The 18,400-nt window shown below is 44.5% G+C and overlaps 2 protein-coding genes across 9 annotated transcripts in view; both read right to left on the bottom strand.

Moving 5' to 3' along the window:
* Positions 1 to 30: 30 nt before the first annotated feature.
* Positions 31 to 9,378, bottom strand: ESAM (endothelial cell adhesion molecule). 2 transcript variants are annotated; one of them, XM_081281579.1, is made up of 7 exons: positions 9,149 to 9,378; positions 5,480 to 5,667; positions 4,070 to 4,271; positions 3,732 to 3,887; positions 1,420 to 1,542; positions 1,047 to 1,173; positions 31 to 818 (listed from the first exon to the last, which is right to left on the bottom strand). In XM_081281579.1, the coding sequence occupies exons 1-7, from the start codon at positions 9,216 to 9,218 to the stop codon at positions 503 to 505; spliced, it is 1,182 nt and encodes a 393-aa protein (XP_081137705.1). In that variant the 5' UTR covers positions 9,219 to 9,378; the 3' UTR covers positions 31 to 502. The 2 variants fall into 2 exon arrangements, with proteins under 2 accessions (XP_081137705.1, XP_081137706.1); XM_081281580.1 differs by lacking the exon at positions 9,149 to 9,378 and adding an exon at positions 6,528 to 6,805.
* A 3,396-nt stretch (positions 9,379 to 12,774) lies between these two features.
* Positions 12,775 to 18,400, bottom strand: part of MSANTD2 (Myb/SANT DNA binding domain containing 2) — a 35,842-nt gene continuing 30,216 nt past the window's right edge. For 4 of the 7 annotated variants that reach the window (XM_081267389.1, XM_081267388.1, XM_081267386.1 and 1 more), the window contains one exon: positions 12,776 to 14,940. In XM_081267389.1, the coding sequence (XP_081123515.1) occupies positions 14,088 to 14,940 (853 nt within the window). In that variant the 3' untranslated portion in view covers positions 12,776 to 14,087. Of the gene's footprint in view, positions 14,941 to 18,400 lie in introns of all 7 variants that reach the window. The other 3 variants (XM_081267390.1, XM_081267385.1, XM_081267384.1) reach the window with 3 other exon arrangements.

The following is an 18,400-nucleotide window of genomic DNA, read 5'->3' as shown; positions in this document are numbered from 1 at the left end:
CAAAATAAAAACAAAAACACACATTTCAAGTTAGTTTTTAAAATGTCTTTCATATTCCCTGCCCCAACAAATCCAACCAAGACAGCACAACAGTTTGTATTAATGCAGGGAGCTGGAGTGGCAGCAAGGGATGTCAGTTAGATAGGGGTGGGTTACAAATCATCAGGCTGCTGCCTCTTTGACTGGCAGTCTCCTCCTCCAGGGCCCTTGGAGGGTAGCCAATCTCAGCAGCATTCAGCTTGCTTCATAGGAAGAAGTGGGGGAGGGGTGAAGTTTCCCCTCAATCCCATCCTAGGTTCACTTCCTCTTTTTTTTTTTTTTCCCCTTTGATCTTCTGGACATTTGGATCTTACTGAGACCCAGTTTTGCTATAGTAAAGAGGTAGGAGCAGAGGACTGGAGGTCTGGAGTGTGGCTACCTTCCCAAGACTCAGGCCTCTGTCAGTGCTAAGGGTAAACCTTATAGGAAATAGAGACACCAGATTGTTTACCCTTGAGTGCCATCACACCAGAGACCCAGCCTGATTCTGCACAGGCACTACTATGGGCACAGCACCCATATGATTCATGGTAGAGGAAGAAACCCCACCAGGGATAATGGATACTGGCTGAGGGTGGGCCCCATTTGTTCTGGGAAGTCTTGGTGAAGATAGGGCCTGGCTGGAGAGACTAGGTGTAGGGGTCATTGCACCAGGCCTGGGAGAGGCATGGGATGACCGGAGGGCTCGTGCTGAGGTAACAGACGAAAGAGTCCCATTCTTAGAGATTGTGTCTGAGCTCTTGGGCCAGGGCAGAGTCCGGGGAGCAGTGGCATCCTCCCTAGTCATCAAAGAAGTAAAAATACATCAGAAGCAGAAAGGAAAAGAAAAGAAAGTTTCTATATGTTTTGTTTTTTATCTCCACAAATGCAGACTTCGACCCTTTTCCTTCTCCCATAAAATCTGCCCCTAGGAAAGATGATCTGCCCACTCTTCTATACTATGAGACTCAAACTCTGTGAGGGAAGTTAGAAGAGCCTCCATCCCTGCAAAGATCAGGAACACTTACTTGATATCATTGGCCAGCTCCTCTGGGGCCTTGCCCCTGCGTTGGTACAAGAGGACCAGCCCAGCAAGCAGCATCAGTCCAACCAGGCTGCCCACAACTGCTCCAGCAACCACAGCAGCCCTGGGTCCTGGAAAAGCCTTGGTGTCAGAAAGGAACACTCATCTGTCCCCTACCCTTCAATTCTACTACCCCACTGCCACCAGATACATTCTTTTTTCCTGTTAAGAAGAGAAGGCACTGCACAAACATTTGTAGGAAACTTTGACTCCCTGTCCTGTTACAATGAAAGGCCTCAGCTAACAGGCTTTCTCCCACTTGCAAACCCACTCCCACCACTGACCACTCTTCTTAACCACACTTACCCCTCACTGACCTGTGCTCACTTCCAGAGTAACATTGCACGTGGCACTGCCCAAAAGATTGTGGGCTTTGCAGATATAGACTCCAGACATGGAAGTGGAAAGGTTGGTGAGGCTTAAAGACCCACGGATATCATCTGTAGATACAATTTTGCAATCAGTTCAGTGACTTTTTTTTTTCCCCATGTGAAAAAGAAACAAAAAGTCCTGCCCTTTCTCTAGTATGTCCTCTTTGACTCTCTGGGACTCTTATCTGTTCCCTGACGGAAGGGAAAAGTGTGACAGCTCCCAGTTACAGACCAGCTAGTTCAATATCCCTCTCCATTTCTGTTCCTCAGTACCCCCAACTGTTATCGGAAAGGAAGTGATATATAGAAAAACCCCAAACACCATTTTTACTTTTATTTCTGAAAAGCAATGTGATGACAGAAAAAGAAGGCTAGGAACTAGAATACCTAAGATCCAGAATAGGCTATGTGACCTTAAGCAAGTTACTTTAAATCCCCATGTCCCCATTTCTTCATCTGTAAAATTGGGGTATATGATCTAGCTGGTGATGTTGAAAGGATTACATGGACTAATTATTTTAATAATTAATATTTATTGACTATTTATTCTATACAAAAAAAAAACACTCTTAAGTTTTTTACAGGTACTAACTTACCAAAATTTCACAACAAATTTGTGAGGTAAGCACTATTTTAAGGTTTTTTTTTTTTTTTTTTTTTTTTTTTTTTTTTTTTTTTTTTTGGTTGTAGTTAGGCACAATACCTTTGTTTTAATTATTTATTTTTATGCGGTGCTGAGGATTGAACCAGTGCCTCACACTCTACAGTGGTAGAGCTAGGCAAGTGCTCTACCACTGAGCCACAACCATAGGTCCAAGGTAAGTATTACTTTAAAAAAGAAAAGGACCAAGTGCAGTGGCAAATGCCTGTAATCCTAGTGGCTCCAGGGGCTGAGGCAGGAGGACTGCAAGTTCAAAGCCAGCCTCAATAATTTAGTGAGGCCCTCAGCAATTTAGAAAGACCCTGTCTCTAAATAAAATATTGAAAAAGGGGCTGGGGTTGTGCCTTAGTGGTAGGGCGCTGGCCTTGCAGGTGTGTTTGATCCTCAGCACTACATAAAAATAAATAAATAAATGTGTCCATCTACAACTTAAAAAATATTTTTTAAAAATGGGGTGGTAGGCTGGGGATGTGGCTCTGGGTTCAATCTCTGGTACAAAAAAAAAAGTTTTTTACATGAAAATAGTCAAGTGAGACTGGAGCTATAGCTCTGTGATACAGTAAATAAATTGTGTCCATCTATATCTAAAATAATAATAATAATAATAATAAGAGCTGAGGACATAACTTAGTGGTAGAATGATCCTGGGTTTGATCCCTAGTCCAAAAAGAAAAGTGTGTGTGGGGGAAGGGTATGAAAATCTATATATCTGCCACCCAGATTTAACAGTTGCTAATATTTTACCATACTTATTTCATTTCTCTTTCTCTAAGAAATTTTAAATACTTAAGTATACACCTTCAAAAAAATAAGAACACTGTCCCACATAATCACAATACTATTGCAATTAATAATAATTTAAGCAATTAATAATAATTCTCTAAAACCATCTAATACTTCATATAAAAAAATGTTGCAATTGTTGGTAAAAGATTTTTTTACAGGGCTTGGGTTGTGGCTCAGTGGTAGAGTGCTCACCTAGCATGTGCGAGGCCCTGGGTTTGATCCTCAGCACCACATAAAAATAAACAAATAAAAGCCTAATGTTAAAAAAAAAAGATTTTTTTTTATAGTTGATGTGTTCAAATTAGGGCTACTAATATCCAGTTTTACAAGTAAAGGAATAGAGGCACAGAGTCACAAAGTTAGAAATCAGAGCTAGAACCTGAAGGCAGATAATTTACCTCTAGAGCTTCCTTAATAACAGTACATAGCACAAGAAAGCACTGGCATCTGGTAGAGGTTTTTTTTTTTTTTTTTTTTTTTGTACTGGGAATTGAAACTAGGGGCACTTAACCACTGACCCTTTTTGGTATTTTATTTAGAGACAGAGTCTCCTGACTTGCTTAGGGTTTTGCTAAATTGCTGAGGCTGCCTTTGAAATTTTGATCTTCCTGCTGGGATTATGGTGCACTACCTAGCCACTCCCCACCATCTGCAGCTGTCTTTCTCACCTCCTCTTCTCTTCTTCCCCCTCTCCTCTTCCCTCTGCCCAGTCCTATGCAGTATTGTCTCCCCTTTTTGCCCCAGTCCCCAGGGCACCTCTCATCTTTTCCCTTCCTCAGTCACAGTCTCCGTTGTTAAGAAATTCCCTCACCTAAAGCTGGTGCAAAGAAAATCTGAGGAGATGGGGGCAGCCGCTCCCACTGATATTCAGCTGCAGGCTTACTCCTTGGGGACTGGCAGCTCAGGGTCACGTTGTTCCCCACATGGGGCACACCCAGGAGGCGGCAGGATGGAGGAGCTGGAGGAACTGGGGAAGGAGACACAGGTTAAAGCCCACACCCAAGGGAGCCATGGATCCTCCCCACCCCCATACCCTTCTGTCACTCCATTGGCCCCACCCCCAAACCTTATACTCAGCCACTTGGGAGAAAGACCTCCTCACCTCCCTGTGGGTGGGGAGGGATCTAGAAGTGTGTGCTTCTCACTCACCTAGCACTTTGAGCTCTAAGGTTTTGCTGCTGTGGCCCCTGCTTTTGCCTTGGCTGTCTTGCACATTCACAGAACAGCGGTAGGAACCAGAGTCTTTCTCCTGGAGGCCCTCCAGCCGCAGGGACACATTCCGGGAGGGCATGGAGTAGACCAGGGATGCTCTAGGTTTGCTTGACAAGACCCCATTGATGTAGGCCAATACCTAGGGGCAGTTCACTTCCGGTTATTATTCCATGATGCATGTGCCCATGGGTCAGCCAGTCCCCCTCCCCCCAAACTGGCCTTCTTCACATGCTGCTCCCCCACACTCATCCTTCTGACCTGTACCAGCTCCTATCCACCATCTCCCCAGCCACCCTCTCACTGCACCAGGTTCTTTCGCCAGAACAGACCTTATTCCCCCTTGCATTGTGTCTTTATCTCCCATTTGGAGTGCTTTAGAAAGGTGGCTGAATGAGAGAAGGGAGTGGATAATGTAATAGGGAATTTGCAGAGTAGATCCAGGTTTTGTAGGGCCTGAAACTTACACAGTTGGAGGAAGGCATCTTTAAGAAAAAGATTTTGTTTGTTTGTTTTTTAGTGCCAAGGATTGAACTCAGAGGGGCTTAACCACTGAGCCACATCTCCAGCCATTTTAATTTTTTATTTTGAGACAGGATCTCACTAAGTTAATGAAGGCCTCGATAAATTGCTGAAGCTGATTTGGAACTTGCAGTCCTACTGCCTCATCCTCAAGAGCTGCTGGGATTACAAGCATGTGCCACAAACCCCAGGCTAAAATTATCTTTAGCAAAACAAAACAAAACAAGATCAAATGATTTCTTTAAACATATTTTTTCCAGGACTTTGAAAGCTCTCCCTGTAAGTAGGGGCCTTGAAAACTGTTTCATTAGCTTTTGGGTAAACCTGCCTCTGAGTGGAAGTCTTGCATTAAGAAGGAGGAAAAAAGGGAGAATGTGGGAGGAGACTGCCTTTTGCCTCTCCAGGTATAAAGGAGAGTGGGATAGATGGTAATTATTGGGGAAAAGAAGTGGCCTGTATTCCACAGTTTCCGAAATATACAGAATGGGAACACAGAAACATGGCCAACTTTTAAATGTTTGCTACTTCCCATAAGCTTTCCCCTTTTCTCAATCTCCACTCCCCTGCTCCACCACTACCATAACAAAGTAAAATGTCTCTGCTATTACAGTGTTCGGGTACCAGATTTCTAGGGGAAATTGAGGGAAATGGAAGTCTTTGGGGACATCTTTAAGATGGGGGAAAAAACACTGAAACTAAGGACACATGCTTTTCCCTAAAACTCTTTCCTCAGCTTTCATTCCCCTGCCACTTCTCCACCTCCCCAGATCTTCCCTACATCCACAGTTGGGTACAGCTTGCTACTAGCTGGGATGCCCTCCCCCTCACCTGGTTTAAATCCTTCCCGTCTTGTTCCAAGAACCACATCACAACTGGCACTTCCCATGGTTGGACGGCAAACGCCTCGCCTTGTATAGTGTACCAAGCTGGGAGCACCACTTCCGATCCCTCTGCCACCTGCAACTTGGTGAGGCCGGTGGGTACGTGTAGCTCCAGCTGGGCTCTGGAGAGGGACACTGGAGACAGAATGAGGAGGAGTGAGGGCTCTGGATTAGCTCCCTGCTCAGACCTTGGACTCCCGACCCCACACTGGCACTGCGGGTAGGGAGGCTATACGAATCTGAACAGACTTCACCATGCCTCAAGGGGAAGCCTTGAGGAGTACTCAGGGACTTGTAACCCAGTGTCCTGCGTCTCCTCATAGTCCATGGGTTTGTTGTAGGGATGGGAACATATTCCTATGTATTTATTAGTACCCAGAAGCACAGATTCTGAGCACCAAGAAGAAGGATCAAGAATATAGCAGGATTGAGGCAGGTCTATTTTTTATTTACACCCCACGTTGAACAGCTGCTCTCTAAATTTCCTTGGGCGAGAGATAGGGAAAGTGACGACGCTAGTCTGGAACACCAGGTCTCCTCACTCTTCAACCCGATGGGCAGAGGGATTTGGGAGGCCACCGGGTTACCATTCCTTCTGAACTTCGGGTGGCCTGAGAGGAGTTCAGCACCCACACCTGACCCAGTGACTACCCTGCTCCGGGGCCTCCAGCTCAATCCCAAGGAATCCTCCCTAAGAAAATAAGAGAACTGGGTCTTAGAAACCTGTCAAGTTCCCTTTGGGGATCCAGGTGCTCTGGGCAGGTTCTATTAGGTCTCTAGGAATTACAGGTAGGGGAAAGGACAGTATTTTGACAAGCACGGAGATTCCCCCACACGTGCACAGCGTTCAGGGGGTGGACTGGGTGTCTGTTTCACTTAGAGGGATGTGGCTTGCACCATGGCGCATAGGGACACTTGTTCTTTTGTCCTTCAGAGAGGCAATGAAATAGCCTAATGCTGAGTCCTTTCTGGGGTAAATAATTTTGGACTAGTACCTGGCTAAACCTGAGGACGCGGGTGGTTCCTGGTCCTAGGCTCTGCTCTTTCCCAGCCACAGCACTCTGCACCGGAGTAGGAGACGCCACCTCCGCGAGGTGAGCTGGCGGCCAATCCGCAGGCAGAGGCGGCAGACAGGCCTAGTTCTGCGCCCTTGTAGAGCTGGTCTGAAAGCCTCCAAGCGCCCGAGAGCGGATCCCGGCAGGATGCGCGCCACCCCCACAGCTTCCCTGCTGCAAGTCTTTACAGAACCCCCTTTCAATTCCTTGTCCTTCCTAGCACCCCCCTTCCCATTTCCTGGCAGGTCCCTGAAGGCTGGGCAGGAAACTTGTGCCCGGAGATAAGGCAGAAGACAATGAAGGGGGGAGGGTTGGACCGGAGGCTTTGCAGGAGAAAACAACCCTGGCCTCAAGGAGCTCGACGCCCCATGGGGACCTGGCCCGTAGGTGCCCACTCCTCCCGGGCCTTTCTGCAGCACACGTCGAGTGGCCAGAAATGGTTCCTGCCCGGAGACTTGTCTGGGTCTAGGAGGGGTGCAAAGTTCCTTCGCCCCAGGCGCTCCAGAGACCTACTCCCTGTCCGCATTTATAAGTGCATTTTGCAAAAGGTAGAGCGGTGGTTAAAATACACAACGGACACAGAAGGATCAAGACAAATGCTTCCTGTCCTACACCCTCGGTCAGAAACCAGGAGCAGGAGAGTGCCACTGGCTTCTCCTCCGTCCTCTGTCCTGCGTTTCTGCTGCCCTTTTGGTCCTGAGTACGGCTGAGGGGGAAGTGGGGAGTGATTGGGTCCGAGTGAAAGGCGTTGAAACAGCTCAAGAAAGGGACCTCTCTGGCCCACTGTGAGACCAGAGTGAGAAAGCAGGCAAACGCCTATAGAGAGTGAAATGGGCCGGCTCCCCAGGGCTACTATTTTTAGTCTCCTTCATTCTCTGAGAAATTCCCCCCATGGGCTTCTCACGCCCCAAGGGCAGCAACGCTGAGCCGAGGAGCCTGTGAAGCCAGAGGACCATGTTGAGTGGGGGCCCGAGGAGCAGAGTAGCGCCTGCCTCAAGCCCCATGGTTTAGAGCCCATTTAACCCTCAAGAGGACAGCAAGAGCTGGGCAACCCGCAGGGCAAAGGGTAGGAGTGTCAAAGCCTTCAGTATCACAAACTGAGGATCAAAACTAGGATAGATGAGCTGCAGGTGGTCGCCCAGCCAGTAAATATGAATTTTCCTCTCATGCTTGGAGACCTCCTTCCCAGTAGGAATGGGGTTAGGGAAATTGACATAGAATGCAGAAAGGAAAGAGGAACTCAAGTTGAAGTTGGGAGGGCAGAGCTGAGAAGCTGTGTCCATTGTGTATTTTAACCCCGGCTCTACCTTTTGCAAAATGCAATTATAAATGCAGGACGGGGAGTAGGTCTCTGGGGCACCAGGGGCGAAGGAAACTAGCACCTATCCTGGACCCAGACAAGTTTCAGGGCAGGAACTGTTTCTGGCCACTCTATATCAAGAGGGCAGAAAGCTTACCAGGCTTTACAGCTAGGGTGCTACTCTTAAGACCCATCTGTCTAGGGATCCTGATACTTTATGCCCCAATACCACTGGCTCACACAGCAGGCTAAAAGGGAAGCAGAGACAGAAAGGAGCTAAGAGGTCCCCATCATTGGGGTGCACTTTCACTCTACATCCTTTTAGGCCTTACTTGCCCTGGCATCCTCCTAAAATTAATTAAAGCTGATGTTAACATCCTTGTGATTCTTGGAGGGGGACAGCAAAAAATTCTGAGAAGCAGTAAAGTGAAACAACTTATGATGAGCTCAGTTCCTCCTGGGTCCTTTTCTCCAGGTGTAGCACTGAGCCACTTAGCTCTTGAAGCTATTGCTGCTGGAAGCTTTTAAATCTCAGCACTTTCTAAGAGGTTACCTTCCTCTCTGGGAAAACATAAGGGTGGTAGACCTGGAGGAGAGTCACAATTCTCCCAGCATTTGAACCCTTCCCCATTTCCTGTGTCCAAATGACCTCATGGACATGCCTTTGGGGCACCTCCCTTGATTTCCAGGGCAGGAAGCCAGAGGGGACAAGAGGGAGGAACTGGGCTGGAGAATTGATGTTAAGTACGTGTGTCAAGCCTGGGGGCCAGGGCATTCCCCTATCGATCTTTCCAGTCAGCTGGGTGTACATGGAGGGTGGGGATCAGAGGGGGGACGGGAGTTAAGTCCTTAAGCTCTTTAGTCAGTGTCTCATCTAGCGCCTCAGCTCATCCAGCTCTGCTGGAGTTAGAGAGGAAAGTGGAAGGGGGAATGGTTCCAATAACTCATCCCAGAGATATCCTGGTCTTGTCTGGAGATGCCCTTATCTGGAGATGCCCTTATCATGCCTGGAGATGCTGCCTCCACCCCCCAACACATACACCACACCCCAAACTGGGAGTTGTCCCTGCCTTATGGGGAGAAATCAGCACAAGCCAGTGATGCTCTAGCATGGGGGTGGGGGACAATGGAAGAAGGGCAAGAGTCTGAAGTTGGGAGTACTGTCAAATCCAGTTCCTCCTCAGTGCCCAAAGTCCTCCCACGGGTCGGATTCACCCTATATGACATCCCAACTCCCCTCTTGGTCCCGAGTTTAACTCACCGAGAGTACTTAGCCCTAGGAACAAAAATCGCAGCAAGGGCGTCGCAGGAGGGCCAGGTAGGAAAACCATGGCCCTCCCTGGCCTGGACCAAGTCAGGGGCGCCAGTTCCAGGATACACCGTCGGACAGGTGCCGAGCTGTGCGACAAGCCGACAAGCCGGAGCGTGCGCAGGAGATAGGCCACTGACACCAAAGGCAGTCAGCCCAAGTCTGCTAGTGAGCCGGTGGTGGGGTGGGGACCAACTGCGACAGGGGGCGGGGCATTTAAGAGGGCGGAGAGGTCTCGGTCGGGGCCCAATAGTAACCCACCGCAGGGGGGCGCTTCTAGTACTCAAGCCGCGGGATCACGGGCTCTACCCAGTCAAGCTTCAGGTTGGAATAGGGTTAAGCCATGGTACTCCGCCAGCCAGTCCTGGGAAGCAAGAAGGAAAGAGGAGAGTCCTGAACTATTATTTTGGGTCAAACTCATCTCCTTTGCCGTTGCAGGGTTGGAAGGGTGACTCTAAAGGGAGCTTGGGGGGACTCTCCGAAGTCCAGATGCCACCCACGCCCTGACAATGTAAAAGCCCTGGGGCTCCAGGTCGAATAACCCGTTTTGAGCTTGGGGGTATCTAATAAAGGACGGGCTTTCTGGAGGAGGAAGGGGGAAGCGCGTTTCCCGCAAAGCTCTGGGACTTAGTGTTTTAAGAGGCAGAAAGGTGTTAGCGCTCCGAACCCATACTGCTGCCGGATTCAAACGCTTTCCCAGAGTCAGGGGCAAGCACAGTCATCCCAGCAGGCAGGAAGGGTCAGTGTCACACCCACTTGGCACACTCCCAGTAGCCTGGGGCTGTGGGGGTGGAGGTCCTGGACCGCACCGCAACAAGCCAGCACTTGCGGCTCTACGCAGGCAGGACGGTCTTTGTGTGGACAGGGAGAGCGGCTCTGAGTTCTCATAGACCCCCTAAAACCCTCCAGCCTTGTGCCTTACACCCCGAGCAGAGAAGACTGGTGCAAGATATCACCAAGAGATGGGCAGGAAACTGAGGCAGCTATGAGTGTTATTCCCAGCTCTTCACTCCTAGAATAAACTGCTTATAGGTCTTAGGCTGACTGGGGGGGGAGCAGAGGGCGGCTGCAGGAAGGTAGGACAAAATTCTCCGTTTCTTTATCCCCCCTTGTCTCAGCTGCCTCCCAACCCTGCAATGAACGGCTCAGGCCTGCTTTGATCCTTTAATTCCCAGGACTAGATCTTGTTCATTGTGAATTTAATTTAACCGCCCCCACCCTACCCCCCACCATTCAGCCAAAAGGCATCCCTGCGCCCTCTGCTGGCCGCTTCTTCACATAAGTGTATGCACCTGTTTTTGTTTCTCTGCCCAACCGCCAAAAAAAAAAAAAGAGCTCAGTCATTGAGCAAAAGGGGTCACAGAGGACAGAAAGTAACCACGAATTTCTGGCACTGCCCCCTTTTATCTTTTATTCCCAGACAACTCTGGGACTAAAAGGCCTACTGAATTCTCTACTCCACACATTGAGTATAGTCTTGGTGCCCACACTGTGCAAGGTGTTTTTCTACACAATGCCCTATAGACCCTCTCTGGGGCTTCTTCCTTGTGTAACCTGCCTGGCTCCTCTTCAAATACCTGCTGTGCGGTGGCTTTGAGAAACGCCTATGCAAACACTAAACTACTCATGCCATCTCTGGAATCTAACAGTTGGCAGCTCAATGGCTGCAAAGGCAACAGAAATAGCTAACTGAGAGCTTCACAGGGACCTACAAACCGCAGGAACGGAAAAAAGATGGGGGAGGGGCCCTTGGTTTGGTTTTCCTATCCTATCACACTTAACAGATTTTTCTCAGCTTTAATATACACTGCAAAGCACCTTGTAATTTTTATTTATTTATTTATTTTTAGTTGTTGATGGACACAACACCTTTACTTTTATTTTTATGTGGTGCTGAGGATTGAACCCAGTGCCTCACATGTGTGAGGTAAGCACTCTACCACTGAGCCACAACTCCAGCCCACAAAGCACCTCTTGTAAACTCTCCTCCTTTGTTTCCAGACCAGGATTACACCACTCCAAATAAGTAACTCCTTCCAAGAAAGACGATACAAAGTCTTAGTTGTAACCCTGAAATGACAAAGCATCCGGTCACACAGGTGTGCTATCAAGTGCTACTTAAGGTATGGATGGCCTCAATATTCACTCCTTAGCTATTCCTTCAAAATTCAGATTTCAAATAACTTGCTATGTGGGAAACAAAGCAGGAACCAAGGATTAGTGAATGTATCCTTGTGACACAGGAGCAGTCTCTTCAGGACTTTTACCCCAAAGAATTTTCCTGTTTCAACCACTTCTTTCTTTTGACCCTGAGGGAATCAAGTAGTAGAAGGTAGCAGAGCAATTCTATTACTTACTTCAAGTTTTTGCCAAGATGTACTTCAGGGTGGACATTGCATTCTAACCTGGTGTAAGATGAGAATGTTGGCACACATCTGAGCATGATCAGAGAGCTGCTTGCATACATATATGCAAAAGCTAAATCTAGCTTTATATGCTCCTTCCAAACACACTTTATTTCAGATCTCCAAAGAATTCTGAGTCTTCTATTTGAATATAGTGTCTCCACCCTCCTTGAATCTGTTAATATGGCTTAGCTACCTCCACAGCTTATTTTTTTGAGACAGGGTCTTGCTAAATTGTCCAGGACGGCCTTGAAGTTGTGGTCCTCTTGCCTCAGTCCCCTGAGTTGCTGGGATTATACAGCCATGTACCATCACTCCCTGCTTTTTTTTTTTTCAATGCTCAGTTATCTGACAACCTGCTTTCTTCTATTATAGGCTGTTCTGGCCAAAGACACTGGATACTCAGTATCAGCAAGCTATTTTCTTGGCAAGCCTCCATTTCCCAAAGTTTAGCTTTGTCCTCTTCTCCCTACCTCCACCCTAACCCATCTCAAGCCAACTGGTAATAACTCATACTGGATCTGATCTTTGCCATCTTCTCCATGTTGGACAGTGGTCTAGCAATGCTAAATTCTCAGTAACGTTAAGTAGGTCTAAAACATCTTCACTACATGTCCCTAAAACACTCTGCCCGGCTGAGTACCTCAGAGCAGTGGCAAGTAGGATGCAGGAAAAAAAAAAATGCATGAAGTATTAATGTTAGTTTTGGGTTTGGTCAGGGGCAAAGTTTTGGGGATGCTATGTGGTGGTTCTGATACTAATGCTTTTTTCTACAGAGTTTAACACTGAATATTTGAGATTATTGCTATAAGATGGACTATAAATCCAAGTCCCAAAGAGTAAACTCATGAGAATTTCCTAAGGCTCCTGCCTACACACTCTGCCCAGAGAGAACAGGTGCTACACTCACACATTCTCAGGATATTTATACTCTCCCTGAATTTACACCTATTTTTAGCAGCTTGCATCAGAAAACAGCCAACTCAATAAGCCCAGATGCAAATAACATAAAGCAAAGCCATCCCATTGATTATAAGCTCACTAGTCATTAGAAAAATAAATAAGCACAAAGAAATCAGAATCACAATGAGAAAATCACTATTCAGATTATGGGAAAAGAACATTTTTAACAAAATGCAATTTTATCTTCACTGGTATAGAAAAACACGAATAATTACATTTCTTACCTGGAGCTGCAGCCCATTAAAGCAAAGCATCTGAGAAATGTTGAGGAATCAAAAATAAATAACCAATCCAATGAGTTCCTATCATGACACCAAAGTGATCCTTGACTATTCTACTAGTAAACTCCTCTTAGCTAAGAGTACTAACCTCTAAGTGGAGTGGTGACTGACCCACTGGAAATCTTGAAAAAAATGGCAGTCACCTTCATAATAGACTGATACCTTACAATTTCTTCTCCTATGGATCACTTTTTAAGGTTTTGTTTTGTTTTTGATATTTCTACTGGGCCCTCAATTCCCCCTCTTGTAGACCCAGCAAGAGACATCAATTTATCATTTGCACCCCTTGGGAAGCTTTCTCCTGATTACAAATTTATGTTCCTCAGGTCAGCAGATAGAATATCCTAGTCATTTTTTTTTTTTAAAGAAATACAAAATACGATGTCCAATGACCTTTGGTACTGACAAGAAATAATGACAGTTGGTCAATGGGTGGGCACTGAATGAACACTGTCAGTGGATCCTGCTCTGTTTGTTCTGTTCATTATTAGCAGTTAAGCCAGAGCACAGTCCCCACTGCCAGTTCGGCCACAATCTGCTACAAAAAGCGCAATTAGCACGCCAAGAGGCCAGGTATTACTTTAATTTTTTTTTTTTTATAAAAAAAGTTTAAATGGCAACACAACCATAAAGTTGGTACATCACAGAAACAAAGATCTTTGCAGGCAACATTGATTGGAAATAGCAAAACACTTGGCTGGTGAAAAAAATGAAATTCTAAATTATATACAATAGTAGCTAAAGGTGATATTGCAAAACAGTCTTATTTACTGTGACTCAAGATTTAACTTGCCATTATCTATTGCTTATTTATTCAGGGTTGTAAATAATACTTATATAGAGACATAGAGATGTGTAAAAATGAAACATTGTGAAAAAAATACAATTTTTCAATTTCATATGAAACTCAAAGTATAAGTTTTGTCCAATATGGAATGTACCTACATTTATTTACATTAGGGCTCTAAAATCCATTTAAAAATTTTTTGTTTTTTAAAAAGAAACAACTGACCCACCATGCAAGTTCACTATATATCTTGCTTGCTCAAAATGAGCATTTTTGGTGGGGTCTGTTTTTATCTGCCCAATGTCTACTGTTTCCTCAGAAGTTGTACTGGCCCAATCGTGGAAAGAGTTCCCATGAAGAGTCTGATGGCAGCATCTGGATGAGGGCAGTCTAGATAACATGGAGTGAGTAGAGAAGAGGGAGGTAAGAGCCCAAATCCTTATGAAGGATGACATTCAGTTGTTAAATTTTAAGGGATATCCAATGGCTTTTTCCAGGCACTCAACTAAAGAGCCAGCGGAAAGAAAATCCCTCTCTACTTCTACAAATTTGATATAGATGGATTTGGGGGAAACTCCAGGATCCACAATACAGTTCTGAGACAAAAACCCATTAATACCAACCCAATCTTTGCTGAAGGTTTTGGTATTTGCTTGGAAATGTAAAAATAAGCATTGCTGTAGAGTCCTGACCTCAGCAATTCCGAGGTAGCAATAGGTGATTCGAGTGGGTTCTATTTCCACCTGTAATGAGGCTTGTGCTGAAAGAGTTTCCAGGTCAACCCGGCCCTCTTTTCCTGGGTCCAGGGAGCGTCGTTCCATGTGGGGTGAGAGGGGCCTCTCAATACATTCTTCATAGCCAATGGCATAAAGGCCTGGGCTTTTAGGAATGCCTCCTGGCAATAAATATTGAACAACATTCCCACCAGTTGGTTTGGAGTGGGCAATGGGTATCCAGTCAATTTCCATGTGCAGCTCTAGGCACCTAGCTTCACTAATAGTAATCTCTAAAAATTTGTAGTAAACATTTTTCCAGTTCATTTTTTGTACTCGGGTCATAATGATTCGTCCCTCAGGCTTCTCAGAGTTGAAATATTCCCGAAGTCGCTTGCCAAGGGGCACCTGGGAGCTGATCTCAGCATAATGGTAACGGATATCCTCTTTCCAACGGGTATTATAACCAATTCCAAAAATGGCCAGTTTATTAGAAAGATGGAGCCTTGAAAAGTCTGTCCAGCTCTGAAATAGTTCCCATTTCAACTGTACTGATTCCAAAATCTGTACAATATTCTGCATGATGTCTCGCTTCCTAGAAAGAGAAATAAAAGTCAAATTCCTCAAGTGTCCAGAAGATCACTACCTAATAAAACTTTCTGTGATGACAGAAGTGTTCTATATCTGTGCTGTCCAATATGGTAGCTGCTAGAACTTTTAAGATGTGGCTAATGCAAATTTAATTAAAATCATATTTAATTTAAAATCACATTTGTATAGACACATGTGATTAGTGACTATGACATTGGATAACTACAGTATTGAAATGTAAGAAAGACTTACCCATCGGAAGTTTCTAGAAATTATGGTAAAATGCTTTCCATTTACTTTCTAAAGTCTTGTTGTAGCAAAACTTAAATATTAATAAAGACCCTGGGATTTCATAAATCCAAGGATCATGTTTTTTTTTTTAAGTGACTGTTATAATGCCTATGATGGCCTTCAGATCTAAGTGCCAAAAGAAGGTGAAAGATGCTTTATCCAGAAAAGCATCCAGTGTCCCTCAAAATATTTAACAATTTAATTTCTAACTTAGAAATTCTCCAAGTTCAATAATTTTGGCCCATGTATGTGAACTGTAGGAAAACATACAATTGATTATGACTAACCTGATATAAAAACAAAACATTTTCTGTAATAATTAAAAGAACTGCCTAGTTAACACATTAAAATCTGAGAATTCAGATGAAAAAGGTTCACACTAGGCTTATGTTTTAAAAGAAAAAGGTTTAAGATGAACTGATACTATTCTAGAAAACCCTTTATAAAGGGAGGCAAAAATATAGAAAGTATTTCAGTTTTGACATGTATAGTTAACAGAGTAGGATAGAAAATGCCAGTAAATTTTTGTTTTACAGACCACTTAATCATGTAATCTGTTAACTGATACTTCTTGTAGTTACACACGCACACACACATACTCATAAATAAATTATGAGTTTGTTTCTAATAACTTTGATATTGGAAGACTGGTCTGTTAAATATAACTTGGCACCAAACTATTATACTCTACATCACTGACAGATTTAACATACAAAAACATTGAACTGCCACATTCACAATTAAACAAAGGCATGAAAGGTGGATTTGCTATCAACTTCTGGGAAGGAGATCATGAAAGAAGACAAAGCCTTGAGACTTTCCTATTAAATTCTCATGCCTTCTAGGGGAAGAGCTTCAAGAACATTCTCGGGAAGGTTCAGATAGCCATTGCCTGTCTCCTCGCTCCCCTGGACTTTCTTCACAAGATGACAAGAACTAATATTCTGTTATCAGCTGCTTCTTGGGCCTAGGACTGTCCTGAACTTACTCTCCACCCTTTTGTTTGTCTTGAAAGCTTCTCAAGCATCAGGATGGCCATCTAGATGAAATCACTGCATTCCTGGGACATCTATCTCTTCTCAGGGGACATGAAGGCACTTGACCACTTTTTTAATATTTTTGACTGTGGTGCTTGTGAGGCTAAGATACTGGACTATATTTTTGCATGGGTCAACACTTTAAAGGAAAACTTTCTTTCATAGCTACCACATTTCCTTGTCCTCTTGAAATGATTTATTGATCAAGGCAGACTCCATGAAGGAGTTGGGATGGGGTGCCAAGTTTTTTTTGTACATTTTGCTCACAGATGTACTTCAATGCCTAACATTCAGTAGGCAAGATATGTGTTGAACAAATGACATTAGGAGATGTTTCATGGATGAAGGATGATGTATTTTACTATAGGTATTATCAGTTAGTTCAGCTAATCCCACATATACCTACAGAGAACAAAACTCCACTGCCTAATTATAGTTATTTTATTCAGCACTCTCTTAGCCCTACATTATTAATGGTACAGTCAGACACTGCAAAGAACAGTTCTGAAGAAACTACTGTACTGGGAAATAATGGCCCACTAGGAAGCTCTTCAGAACCCCCCAAACATACATTAAGCTGAACCCGGAGAAAGAGTAGCATAGGCTAGAGACAGCCACAGCCTGTCAAGTTTCTAGTCCTGCTAACCTGAGCCCAAAGCTGATCTGAGTTCAAGGCTCATATCAGTCTCAAAGTGAGAGAACACCATGAAAATCAGACCCTGTAATTTAAATAGTTCCTGGAAAATATGTTACATTTCCTGCTTTCTGAAGTTACAACCACCAGAAAAGTTCAAGTGGTTTGAGGTTGGTAACACCAATTCTGTGAAGTTTTGAGTTCACAGACAGTTACATCAACTTCTTTTGGAGAAGACAGGTTTGAAGGAATTAACTCCTAACAGGAGAAGTCTTTAAACTTACTTTTTGCATTATATACTTCTTCTTCTTTTGCCTCACATGTGCTAGGCAAGTGCTCTATCACTGAGCTATCCAACCCAAGCCTCATATATTCTTCTTTTTTGAGGACCAGAATAATGGTTACAATTTTGGGAAACACCTCTGATCCCTGAATGCTTATCCTCTTCCCAGACATAAAATCAGATGACACTGGGAATTCTTTTATTTCAAAGACATACTCTGACAAAGAAATGAGTGTCTGCAAAAGGGTGATGGGGGTGATGATGGTGATGGTGGTGATGATGGTTTGTTAAATGCTTGTTATCTAGCAATCCTTTTATCTTGCCTCTTTGTCCTTTTCTCCACTATTCTTAAACATGAAGACCATAATGTGTGAATCAAACATAGAAGAACAAGTGGGTTCTATAAATGCTTCAATGTTACCGGTGGAAAAATGAATGATGTTTTTTACTTGCTCCCTAAATTTTAACTTTTAACCTATACTCTTCAATAGACTTAATCAGAAACCTACTCAAAGATATTAAGAAAGAACTGTGAGCCAGGTGTGGTGGCATATGCCTCTAATACCAGCAGCTCAGGAGGCTGAGGCAGGAGGATCACAAGTTCAAAGCCAGTGTCAGCAACTTTGCAAGGCCCTAAGCAACTCAGTGAGACCCTGTATCAAAATAAAATATATAAAGGGCTAAGAATGTGACTCAGAGGTTAAGGGCCCCTGGATTCAATCCCCAGTAAAAAGAAAGAAAGAAGGAAAGGAAAGAAGGAGAAAGCAAGAAAGCAAGCAAAAAAGAAAGATCAAACTGTGAACATAAGAGATGAGGAGATCGGGACATAGCTCAGTGGTACAGTGCTTACCTAGCATGTGTGAAGCCCTGGGTTTGATACCCAGATGGAGAAGGAGGAGAAGAAGAACAACAACCACCACCCCAACAACATAACAGATGATGCTAAACTCTCAGGAGAAAGAATAATAATTAGAACCAGTGGTGGACATTGTCCTCAGACTTTTTCAGTCCTTCCTCCAGTAGCTACTTCTTTTCCAAATGTATAGTAATCTAAGAATTTGTTTTTTTTTTTTTTTTAAAGAGAGAGAGAGAGAGAGAGAGAGAGAGAGAGAGAGAGAGAGAGAGAGAGAATTTCAATATTTATTTATTAGTTTTCGGCAGACACAACATCTTTGTTTGTATGTGTGCTGAGGATCGAACCTGGGCAGCACGCATGCCA

The sequence above is a fragment of the Spermophilus citellus genome (assembly GCF_964194105.1).
Source record: "Spermophilus citellus genome assembly, chromosome: 2".
NCBI lineage: Eukaryota > Metazoa > Chordata > Mammalia > Rodentia > Sciuridae > Spermophilus > Spermophilus citellus.
Note: the sequence above shows the minus strand (reverse complement) of the source record. Positions and strands in the feature narration are given on the sequence as shown.

What these genes read in the sequence shown, in the direction of transcription:
- ESAM (XM_081281579.1), bottom strand. Translation starts at nt 9,218, where the DNA reads ATGGTTTTCCTACCTGGCCCTCCTGCGACGCCCTTGCTGCGATTTTTG. An exon ending in ACGGGAAGGATTTAAACCAG is followed by an intron (nt 4,272 to 5,479) that starts GTGAGGGGGAGG and finishes AACTGCCCCTAG; the next exon opens with GTATTGGCCTACATCAATGG. An exon ending in GAGCTGGCCAATGATATCAA is followed by an intron (nt 819 to 1,046) that starts GTAAGTGTTCCT and finishes TTTGATGACTAG; the next exon opens with GGAGGATGCCACTGCTCCCC.